The sequence below is a fragment of the Hyperolius riggenbachi genome, chromosome 1 (assembly GCF_040937935.1).
Source record: "Hyperolius riggenbachi isolate aHypRig1 chromosome 1, aHypRig1.pri, whole genome shotgun sequence".
NCBI lineage: Eukaryota > Metazoa > Chordata > Amphibia > Anura > Hyperoliidae > Hyperolius > Hyperolius riggenbachi.
Genome location: NC_090646.1, coordinates 171,907,488 through 171,920,362, shown reverse-complemented (window position 1 = coordinate 171,920,362; position 12,875 = coordinate 171,907,488). Strand labels below are relative to the sequence as shown.

At 43.0% G+C, this 12,875-nt stretch overlaps 1 protein-coding gene across 2 annotated transcripts in view; it reads right to left on the bottom strand.

Moving 5' to 3' along the window:
- The window catches only part of FSTL5 (follistatin like 5), a 913,616-nt gene that overhangs the window by 440,966 nt on the left and 459,775 nt on the right, over positions 1 to 12,875 (bottom strand). For both annotated transcript variants that reach the window (XM_068278842.1, XM_068278843.1), the window contains exon 4: positions 12,273 to 12,521. In XM_068278842.1, coding sequence (XP_068134943.1) covers positions 12,273 to 12,521 — 249 coding nt within the window. The remainder of the gene's footprint in view (positions 1 to 12,272; positions 12,522 to 12,875) is intronic.

Here is a 12,875-nt window from a genome sequence, read left to right as displayed (position 1 = left end):
GCCACTAGACACCAGGGAACAGTATAGGGGAGAGGGGGCACTAGACACCAAGGAACTGTATAGGGGAGGGAGGGGGGTCAATAGATACCAGGGAACTGTATAGGGGAAGAAGTAGGGTCAGAAGACACCAGAAAACTGTATAGGGAAGGGAGGACAACTAGACATGAAGGAACTGTATAGGGGTTGGAGGGAACTTTATAAGGGAGGAAGGTGGCCAGTAGACTTTAGTTGGCCCACAACTTGGTCCCATTGTGAAATTTCGGCCCACTTTGTATTTGAGTTTGACTCCCCTGTTCTAGGTGTATCAATGAAAAAGTACTAGCCACTGGCGAACTCAGGGGGCTGTTCCGGGTGTCTGGAACCTCCCCCCTGCACTGAGCTGTGTATTCAGCCAGGGAAGCCCGCATAATATAAACAGCCTCATTCTCCCTCCCTTCTTACTTCTGGTGCTTCCCTCCAGCTAATAGAATGAGAGAGGCAGCTGAGCTTCCCTCACAACCCTCACAAGAAGATGCAGCCTACAGTGAGAGAATGTTGATTATGGAGTCCTGGACTCTCCACAGCACAGAAGTGTCAGACATGATGAAATTAGAGTGCAGGCAAGCTGGTAAATATGCACAGCATGATGCAGAGCTTGCCTGGACTCAGGGTCCGTGTGCAAACATCTGTCTGGTCTCTCCCCATTGTTATAATGACTGCATGTGTGGATAAGGTGTGGAACTGTGGATAACAAGCTGAAAAGTTTTTGACAGTCCCTAGACTCCAGGAGGGCTTCTTTCTGACTTGTGTGAGAGACTGACAGGGACAGGAGTCCGATTACAGGCAAGTAGCCTGTGTGATGTGGGACTTCAATACAGATAAGTTCTCTGCTCCATCTCCGGGGCTATTCTCAATTTCTCCACTCCTCTCTCTGGGCTAGTGCACGCCAAAATGACAATAGCAATCGCTAGCAATTTGTGAGTGTGATTTTGTGAAGTGATTTTCAGAGCGATTTTTGAATGAATTGCTCAAAAACATGCTACATGCAGTATACCTGCGATTTTGAAAAAATCACAACGCTGCTGTGGGAACACCCACATAGGGTAACATTAGCCAAGCGCTTTTCAAATCACTGTTGATTTGAAAAACGCTCAGAAGCACTCTTGGTGTGCACCAGCCCTCCCTCATTCACCTTTGTTTCCCTCTTCCCCTAGTGCTGGCTGGCTGACTGTGTGTTCTTGTCTTACAGGAAAGCTAAATAAAAGTGCAATCCTGGTGAGGCAAAATAATATTATTTAGTATTTATGTAGCGCCGACATCTTCCGCAGATGCATATATCCCTGCATCATATGGGTATCGCTTGCGCTATGTGAAACTATGTAGCATATTCCACTGAATTGTCCAAACTAAGTCTATCTCCTGTTCCTCTCTTGGGGAGTTGTTCCAGCGCTGTCCCCCGTTCACATTTGCTGCTACCAGAAGCCCTCAGAAACACTCGTGTCCTTGAGTACTTCCAAAGATAGGCAGCTCCGTAATACGCCAGCGCACTTTTGTGCATGGGCAGTATGGAGCCACCTGTATTCGGAAGCACTCGGGACATACGTGCTTCTGGACCTTTCAGGAACCCCCCCCCTTAAAAATCCTGCGTTTGCCCCTGCTAGCGTATCAAATCTAGACACTCACTCAAAGCACCAATAAGATAACATAATTAAAAGTGGGCTATCAGTGAATCTATGGCCTTTAATTTAAAGGCTCGTACACATGTGCAACTTAATGCACAACCAAACGCTCAACATGATGAGTGCTGACCAACTAAACAACCAGTTTATTTAAATACTGTGCACGCACCATATCTACAACAATATTCATATAAAAAAAAATCGTTCAAATGACTTGTACACACATGGCCAACCTGCACGATAGTGGATCTGTTGATCAGCTGGTTGGATCAGGCAAACCACCTCTTATCAGTCGCTCAACTAGTCGATTGCCACGTGTACACACGCCCAACCTATCGTCCAACAGACAAGTTTGGACGATAGTTGGGCTGAAAAGTTGCATGTGTGTACGAGCTTTTACTCTTTGATATTATATTGTGGTAATTCCAATTAGTGCACAGACTTACAGTCTTTGGATTTTAATCTCCTTGCTGCAGTTCCTTTTGCTTACATCACTCTACAATTTTTGGCTATTAAGTTCAGAATAAAATTACTTTCAGGACATTTGTAGAAAGCACATCCTCCAAGTACTGTATTCATACCTAAATGCTTACCTTTTCCAGCAGAAAAATAAGAAAAGGAGCACAGCCTAGTTATCTGGATGCTTGGCACTAGAGGCATGCATTGGATCAGGTACCCGTGGGTTATCGGAAATGCGGGTCGGGTTCGGGTACTCGTTTTGATTTTAATCAGGTTGGGGGTCGGGTGCAGGTAGCGGGTCTGCAGGTGCAGGTTGGGTGCATGTACCACATTCACCAGAAAGCATGTTGAGGGTCGGGTGCGGAGAGCAGCGCTGCGCGTGCCAGTCTGTAAAATTAGACCCATGCAGGGCATCAGGTCGGGTATCCATGGGTAACCACGGGTTACCCCAAATGCGGTCGGGTTCAGGTACCTGTTTTAATTTAAACGAGTTGCGGGTCGGGTGTGGGTAGTGGGGCTGCAGGTGCAGATTGGGTAATAGATTCACTAGAAAGAGGGTTGCAGGTCGGGTCGCGTGAAAAATTATACCCGCGCATGCCTCTACTTGGTGCTATAAATACACATGCTTATCTTATCTTGTCACAAGAGGTAAACGAACATTATAAAAAATAAAACACTCAGAAGTCAGCAGGCCTATACTCTGTGGTTAAATGTTGTGCTTACTAGCTGGCACAAATTTCCACAGACATTTTACATTTAACACATTGCTGACACTTGTCGCTGCAACTAATTTACCAAGTCCTACAACAAAACAAAAAAAATCAAAACTCATATGTCTAAACGATTACAGATCAGTCACATTGACATCACTGGTCATAAAAGTCTTTTAAAAACGGATAATCTAAAATCCATCACATAACCCCTACTAGACTCCCTGCTATTTTTTCTACAGACCTTATAGGTGCTGTTAATATGTGTCTGTGCTATATACTTTGTACTATATACTAGAACATCTGGAGTCCCCAAAAACCTATGCCAGAATTTTATTTGTGGAGTTCAGATCTGCATTAAACACTATAATACCATCACTGTTATACAGCAAGCTCTCTCAGCAAGTTATACAAGAACCCATGTGCATATGGATACCCAATTTCCTGACTGACAGGAGACAACAGGCTAGGCTGGAGAAACATATCACAGACTCTGACAGTAAGTACAGGAGTTCCTCAGGGCACATCCCCCACTGCTTTATTCACTTCTTTATTCACTGTACACCAATGACTGCATTTCCACAGATCCTTTTGCAATGGTTCTGGAATTTGCAGGTGACACACCAGTAGTTGGGATGCAATAGGGATCAGTTTGCATACAGGCAAGTAGTGGGACAGTTTTTGTCCTGGTGCAGCTGCAACACTTTGGAGTCATTCAAGTTCATTGGGTTCATAGATAATCTCTAACAACCTAAGATGGGAAAGCTTTACTGTAGCCATCATCAAGAAAGCCAAACAGAGGAGGTACCACCTACGGCAGTTAAAAAAGTTAGCAAAAAGTTAACTTATAACAATACAAAATGGTGCAATTTTTCACTGCAATCATAAAATCCGCTGCCACATCATCAGTAACTGTCTATTTCAGCTTATGCTCAACATGGGAGAAGGTGAGACTGCAATGCATCTTGTGGTCAGCAGAAAGAATCATTGGTTGCAGTTTACCTTCCCTGTAGGATCTTTACAATAGCCGATTCAGAAAGAGAGTGACCAAGATGCCTCTGACCACTCTCACCTGCCCACTCTATCTTGCATCTTCTGCCTTCTGGTGTGAGATGCTAGTCAGTTGTAATGAAAACTTCCAGGCACAGGAACACCTTCCTCCCTCAGGCAGTAGCCCTGCTTACTGCAGAGCAACACTAATTCTGAAACTGCTAGGATTCCAAAACATTGTTGAACAGAACTGAAACTAGAAAATGAATGCTTCATCCCATTTTCCAATTATTGTAACCCCTATACTGTTCTTGATTTGCAACTATCTATACTGCCCATCCTTGCATCACATTGTCTGTGTCCATTAGGCAACTGCCAAGTAAAATTCCTTGTAAGTGCTAACATATTTGCTCAAATAAAATGATTCTGATTCTTATTCTGATTTTAACTATGCTAACAAGTGTATTCAATGGAAAATTGTTATTTTTTTCTATATATTAATTCACATGATTCAATCTACTACTACTGTAGACCGGAAAGAAAGCTACTACCCAAGATACGGTGGTGAATAGAAATTTCTCACATGGCTAGAATAAAACAGCTACATTTATTAAAATGTCTTTTGGAATGATAGCTAAAGAAGATGTTGACATTATTTTCATCATTAAAAGTCATGTTTTAAGTGTTTAAAATTTGGTCTACATAAGGAAATTAGAAGCTATTTTTTAAGTGAGAGATTTCATTTATTCCCTTGATGGTAAAATGTATTTTACATCCATCTAAGGCATTTTGTCTTGCCAATCATTAGAATAATGCTTGACACTTATCTTGGTGAGTTTTGAAAAGCTGTCATTATTAAACTTAACTTGCTCTCTTAAATATACCCATGGGTTTTATAAGGCTTGCAGCTGGAATTGAATTCTGAGTGATGCTTCTGAAGCTGGGAGAGTTTGTGTCATTTCTTCCTATCCCATTTACAGACATATCACTTTGTAAGACCACATTTATTATTTCCAGATCAGTAAGAAAGTAACAGTTGATGACTGTCTAACCCTTCTCAAAAAGTAATGTCGGCAAATAAGATTTCTTAATGTATGTGTCGTTCAGTAGTAAATATGTAGCATTAATAGAAACAACTGGGGCTTATGAAGTGAACTCTCTAATAAAATCAAAACTCCAGAAAAGTCTCATTAGTGCAGGTCCCACTCTATAGACAAATAATGTCCGCTTAAAGTGTGAATAAAACTCCATATTCACTGAAAAAAAAACATGCAATAGGAGATTACTTATTGAGCTCCCATATCCTGCTGTTTTTAGTGCTTCCTGCCTGATGTGATAAAAAAAAAAAAGAAAGTAACATTTCTTGTTTCCAAAACGGTTTCTCTGTGAAACCAAAAGTGGCATTACTTCTGTCTTTATTTTTTTAACCCAACTCAAAGTTAATTTTACTTCCTAAGCACCACAGCTTACTGTCCCTCCCATAGTAAATATCACCTAGACAACAAGCTTACTGTCCCTCACACAGCAAATATCACCTAACAAGCTTGCATCAGTGTGTAAACTCTTCAAGAAGGGGGGATGAATTACCTTCTAGGCATAGTGTCCTTATCTTATCCAAAACATGAAGCTTTCTGGTATTTGCATGGTAAGGTAAACTGGCAATGTACAGTTCATGCAGGCAGGCAAAGGCAACCACACCAGGTTAAAAGAACAAAAAAAATGGGTGGCCTATTAAAAAAAAAAAAGATGGGTTTACATATATTTTTGGAGTGCTATTTTTATGGCAATATTTTATTTTTGATGTTACAACTTTTTTAAAGTAGTGCTTATTAAGAAATCATTGTACACCTTATTTTAAATATTACCACAATGGTCATGTAGCCATGGTTGCTCCCCTCTTTCCCTCTTATCACCCCTTTCTTCAGTACAAAAGAAGTGTTGTGTCTAGATGACATAGCATCCCAAACTTCCCCAATGTGCTCAATAAGTGAGGTCATGTTTTGAACTATCAGGATTATCTAAAACTGAACAGGAGTGTAAGGATTCGGCAGCCGCCGCCACCGGCCCTGCCACTAACTCACAGTTGTTGTCGTTCCTACCGCTGACTCACGTGCGGTGCAGGGCGGCAGGTGGAGGACGCGTCTCAGTGTGCGCTCCGCCTATGTAAACAGTAGCCGCGTGTCTCCTAGCGTGTCAGCTGATCAGTTGACACGCTGAGCTTTGATTTGCCAGGCCTTGTATTTAAACCTGGTGAGGGTTCAGTCTTGGCCCGTGATAGCCTATGCTGGGCTTGTTGCTGAGATTGCGCTCACTCAAAGTTGCCTGTCTTGCAGCCAACTTGTGTCTGCACCTTGACTAGCTTCTTTCATATTGCCTTATCATTGCCGACCTCTGCCTGTCCCTGACCACACTTCTCTATTGGATTACCCGTTGCCGACTCAGCTAGTACCTGGATCTCCCTGATTGCCACCCAGATCGACCCCTGATTGCTTAAGGACTTGCATGAGCTCTGCCTGGACTGACTCTGGCCTGTTATCGACCACGCATCTGTTTAGTGATTGAATACCTCTACCACAGCCTGCTATCTTTGCCTTCATCTGGACTGCCTCAGCCTATAGGCCTCAGGTGACTATTAAGTATACTGTGTTTGCATTGCTTGTTGTGTTTGGCGATTGCTGTCTGTCAGATTGTATGCTACATCTGCCTGCAGAGTTTTGTAGTTTATATTAGGCAGGAGTCTTCGCTGGCGTTAGGGCTGGGCTATAGGTCAGTCATATGGGCATACAGCCTGACTTATAGTAGGTAACCAGACAAGCCTGACAAGGAGATTGTACAGTTAATGCCATATTGTGTGCTATACAACAACTCTATGGCTCGATTCACTAATCGGTGCTAACCTAGATAGCATGCCTAAAGGGTTTGGGCATGCTAACTTGGGTGCGAAGCACTTAGCATGCCCAGAGATCGCGCGCTGCGCGTCAAAAATGTTGCGCGGTGTGACGTTAATGTTGCACCATTCGCGCTAATTCGCCTTCGTGTTAAACGTGGTGCCCGGTGCCCTGTAAACGTCGCACACGGTGCGCCCAAAATGGCACGCCCAAAATGGCGCCCGTTTAGGGCGCACCCAATGCGCCATTTTGGGTGCACTGGGTGCGACGCTTACATGGCACCGGGTGCCACATTTCACACGAAGGCGAATTAGCGGGCAAACGGTGCAACGTTAACGTTAATGTTTTCAGCGCACCGCACAGCGCGCGCAAAATATCTTACCGCAAGCACATGCACTTTAGGCGGGCTTAAAGAGAACCCGAGGCGGGGTTCTCACGACGAAATCCCAATACAGAGGCTGGTTCTGCCTATAGAGCCCAGCCTCTGTTGCTAATCAGATCCCCCCTAAATCCCCCTGCGCTCAGCGAGACCCCATAAATGACAGCCGCGCTGCCGAAACGCAGCGTGTCAGCAGCGGCTGTGTTTACCTTTGGAACGTCAGTCTCCGCTCTCCCCTGCCTCCTGCATCGCTCCGGTCCCGCCCGCATCCCTTCCCTCCCTGCTGATTGGAGGGAAGGGACGTGGGTGGGGACCGGAGCGATGCAGGAGGCGGGGAGAGCGCCGAGACTGACGTTACAAAGGTAAACACAGCCGCATAGTGCGGCTGTGATTTATGGGGTCTGGCTGAGCACAGGGGGGATTTAGCGGCGATCTATATAGCAACAGAGGCTGGACTCTATAGGCAGACCCAGCCTCTGTATGAGGATTTCACTGTGAGAACCCCGTCTCGGGTTCTCTTTAAGGGCTTTTCACAAGGGTGCTAACACTTAGCACCAATTTGTGAATCAAGCCCTATGTTTAATTTCATCCAGTTGGCTATAGTCTTAAAAGAGTGATCAATTATATAGAGTTACCCCAAGTACTACTTACCCAGGGCTTCCTCCAGCCCCTGGCAGCTGCTAAGTCCCCACGTTGCATCTCCGTTCTCAGCCGAAATTGCCGCAGCCGCGATTTCAATTGCGAAAATAGAGAAAACTAAAAGGCGTAGGGTGACGATTTAGGTGTCGCCAGTAAGAGGAGAAAGAGAGCTTTAAAATGATATCCATCTTTCCATAGTTACATTGTATTACACAGGGCGACTTTTTCCTAAAGTCAGCAGCTCCATTTTGCTGAATGGAGCTGCTGACACTGGGGAAAGTGTCGTCCTGTGTAATACAAGTAACTATGGAAAGATGCATATCATTTTAAAGTAGGGATGCTCATTCGGATTCCGCGGAAATGCAATTTCTGAAATTCCGATTGGAAATTGCATTTCCGTATCGGAACGCGGAAATCGGTAATGCAAATGCATTAGGCGGATTTCCGCCGGAAATCGCGGAATTTCCGCCGGAAATCGCGGAAATTCCGCCTGACTTTAACATCAATTTTCTCAAAAACTATAAGGTCTTTTTGAAAACTTTTTTTTGCATCTTGTTCAGGAGATTCTGCTTAATAAAGCCTGAAAATTTGGCGTTTCTAGGACTTACGGGAGCTTTGCTATTAACCGCTAAAGTTGGCGGATTTTTACTGTAATGTAAAATGCAGAAAATCTGCATCTGCCTATTTTCTGCATTTACATTACAGTAAAAATCCGCCGAATTTAGCGGTTAATAGCAAAGCCCCAGTAAGTCCTAGAAACACCAAATTTTCAGGGTTTGTTAAACAGAATCTCCTGAACAAGATGCAAAAAAAGTTTTCAAAAAGACCTTATAGTTTTTGAGAAAATCGATGTTAAAGTCGGGCGGAATTTCCGCGATTTCCGGCGGAAATTCCGCATCGGAATGCGGAAATTGGTAGCGGAAAGCGGAATCGGTATTTGGCAATGGTGGAATGCGGATTTACCGCGGAATCGGAAATTGGCATTTCCGACCATCCCTATTTTAAAGCTCTCTTTCTCCTCTTTCTGGCGACACCTAAATCGTCGCCCTACGCCTTTTAGCTTTCTCTATTTTCGCAATTGAAATCGCAGCCGCTGCAATTTCAATCGCGAAAATCGCGAAAACTAAAAGGCGTAGGGCGGTGGTTTATATATCATTGGAAAGAGGAGAAAGAGAGCTTTAAAATGATATGCATCTTTCCATAGTTTCTGCACTGCTCGGAGTCCCTTTAAAGCTGCAAATGCAGTGGCATAGCAATAGGGCGTGCAGAGATTGCGACCGCATCAGGGCCCTTGGACAAGGGGGGCCATGAGGGTTTCTCCCTCAACCACAGTATTAGCCTTTTATTGGTCCTGTGCTGGTAATAATCACTTCTATAAATGCTTTGAATAGTAGTAATCATTAACAAACTGTTCCCCATCCCCTTCTTGCATCTCTGACACTGTGGGTATCCCTGGCAGGTTCTGGTGTGCTGTATCAATTGTTATGTATAGATTGCTTAGGGGGGCCCCAATGTAAAATTTGCACCAGGGCCCTTATCTCCTTAACTATGCCACTGTGCAAATGGGTTATATAATGTGTCATCAGAGCTTCTTTAACAGTCCAATGGGAATCATCCCTGAGGAGAATTTCCATTGGTCTGTTACACAATCTATGGGCAGCTGCTGCTTTGCTGAGCCTTCCTATACTTAAAGGGAAGGTTCAGGGAGGGTGGGTAAAAAATCAAAATCAATTTCCACTTACCTGGGGCTTCCTCCAGCCCGTGGCAGGCAGGAGGTGCCCTCGCCGCCGCTCCGCAGGCTCCCGGTGGTCTCCGGTGGCGCGCCCGACCTGGCCAGGCCGGCTGCCAGGTCGGGCTCTTCTGCGCTCCAAGTCCTGGTACTTCTGCGTCCCACGCCGGCGCTCTGACGTCATCGGACGTCCTCCGGGCTCTACTACGCATGCGCAGTAGAGCCCGGAGGTAAGTGGAAATTGATTTTGATTTTTTACCCACCCTCCCTGAACCTTCCCTTTAAGTATTAAGATTAGTCTGAATTCCAATCCAAATAAGTAGTGTAAAGCAAGTTCACACATTTAAAAAAAAATACCAAATAGTTATGTTCACTAAGCAGATCATTTAAAGCCTGATACATATTTAAATTCAGTCAAACGAAATCATCCAAATACCACCTGGAAATTATACTAGTCTTATAAATTAGGTTCATGATTTTTTTAAATTAACTTCATTGATTTATACATTGCAAATACAACTGTAATGGGAAAACATGTAATTTACACGTCCTCTAACACAAATTTGCATAGCGTGATTGTTGAAATACTATGAATACAAAACGGCAGATGCATGTAAGGAGCTGTATTTCACTACATACAGTATAATCCAAGCTGTGTAGAAATACATTTAGGGTTTGTGCTGAGCCAATCAATGGTTACCTTCCACCATCCTGAATAACCAGCTATTTGCCTTACTAGGTTACATTATTATTACTAGGTAAGCTAAAATGCAATGACCTACTTTAGGCAACATGTCAAGGCTGATTTATCAAACAATAAGTGTAATGAAATGAAGCAAAGGCATGCCTTATGGCAGTGATAACAAACCAGTCCTTCGAGGGCCGAGGTCCTTACACATTTTTGGCACAACTCAAATTAATTGATAAGTTTGAATCAGGAAAGGTGTGGCCTATCAGGTAGAATGCATTCCTCTCTTTCTCAGTCTATCTTAAACACTAGCATAGATCTGACCCTCCAAGATCTGGAGTTCGACACCTGTGCCTTATGGTAAAAACAATCTTGTATCTCCAAAGGCACATAATAGACCCCTTACATTTTCTTCTTCTGGTTTCTATGATAACATTTCAAGCAACTGATAACACGACTACATGATCAGATACTATTTTACAGGTGAAACTTGAAAATTTTGAATATCGTGCAAAAGTCCATTTATTTCAGTAATTCAACTTAAAAGGTGAAACTATTATATGAAGTAGACTCATTATATGCAAGGCGAGCTGTTTCAAGCCTTTATTTGTTATATTTTGATGAGTATGGCTTACAGCTTACGAGAATCCTGAAATCAAAATAGCAGACCATTAGAATATTGTGAAAATGTTCAACATTCTAAGCTCAAAGGGCTTGATTCACAAAGCGGTGCTAACCCACTTAGCACGCCTAAAAGACTTTGGCCGTGATGACTAGGGTGCTAACTGGGTTAGCACCATTTTGCAAATCTGATCGCGCCAAGTCCAGTGCGCAAAACTTTGCGCATGCACAGCGCGGTCGCATCGCGGTGCGATGAAAACACCGCACCCGATGCACCTATAAAATCGTATGGGGTGTGAATTAACCTTCACACCAATGCGACCTTATAGGCGCAGCGGGTGCGCCATTTTCGGCGACGTTTCACGGCACCGCGCTGTGCGTGCGTAAAGTTTTGCGTGCGACTGACTTTAGGCGTGATAAGGGGCTTTTCACAAGCGTGCTAACAGCACCACTTTGAGAATCAAACCCAAGGTGTCAGAATCTAATCAGCTACTTAATCCAAAGCACCTGCAAAGGGTTCCTATTTCATATATTAGTTTCACCTTTTAAGTTGAATTACTGAAATAAATGTTTTTTTAACACAACATTCTATTTTTTTTTTTGAGTTTCACCTGCATTTTAACCATAAGTGTGCAATCCCAAGACATATTTATTGAAGCAACACAATGCTTTGTTTTTATTTAGTATTTTTGCTTGAAATTTAGCTATTGTACAATGAATAAAAGGAATATCTGGCAAAAAGACAAGTTATTACTGTATTTACTGCTATAGCATCTAGGCATTATTTTCTGAAAGAGGGAAACTGGTCTATCCCCAATCCAGAGTAATAACGAAATGTTGACAACCTCCAAAATATATCCCCACATCATTTTTCCATTACAAAGTTTTCCAAAATTTTTCAGGAACATATTTTTCAATACTATTAGTTAATGCTTTAGATTTAGCAACTTTGAGTTGTAAAATTTTAAAATGTACTATTTTAAGCTCCATCCAGGGCCGGAGCTACCATAGGAAAAAATGGGCATTTGCCCCAGAGCCCCAGAGCATGTAGGGGCCCCCAAGTTGTCCCTCCCTCATCTTAACTGTTGCTCCCAAGGGACTCTGCAGAGTCTGTTAAGTTGGGAGGTGATTGGGGGAGGGACAGCAGCCAGCTCAGGGGCCTAGGAGGGAAATTTGGCTGCAAAAAAGGGCCTCTAATGATGTTTTTTGGTCGGGGGGTGTCCGTTGGTGGGCCCCCAGGCTAATTTTGCCCTAGGGCCCAATTGTTACTTGAACCGGCCCTGGCTCCATCCAGACTGAAAATGTGTACTTTGACCAAACTATTGTGCTATTGAAACCTTAATAAAACAATACCCACCTTGTCATGTCACCAACCCATTAGAATGGATCGAGTAATTGTAATTTCCAGACCAATGTTAACAGTTTTATTATCAGTCTACAGCACTACAAAACTCTTTCAACACATCTGTTTTTGAATAATCATATGACTTTGGAAAGTGTTAGCTTCTTACCTTTAAGAAAACAATCTTCATTGTGAACCATAAAAATTTTTTGCTTCTTTTGGCAAGCTGCTCTGTGGACTTCACAGTGATTTTCATAGAACTCTCCATCTGAGCCACAGACAGGCTTATAATGTGGCTTGCAGCGTTCCATACACACACACTCGGCTTGTCCAGTTTCTGGGTTAATTACACAATGCCTTCCCAGGCCACAGTATTTATTTTCGCAAGTGGCATGCCCATCTTCATGACCAAAGTAACCTTTAAGAGAAAAAAGAAAGCTAAGGAAAGTGTTTTTCAAAGCAAACAACAGAATTTTTAATAAAAAAACAAACAAACAAAATTTAGCAACTTGTGCTATAAAATAACATATTCCTGAATCCAAGAAACCTTCAGGTTGGAATTACAATATTGCAAATATTTTCTGATACATTTTTCACAGCTGTAAAAAAGTGCTTTGCGCACATTTTAATTTCAAATGAAAAATTGCAAAATCCTGTTGGCCGATATTATCCGAATCAATGTCTATTGGTCTAAATTTACTGCAGCAATACAATTTTTGTGGAAATATTCTGCATTCTCGGATTGGTCCAATGTTTTTGAGATCTGTGATTG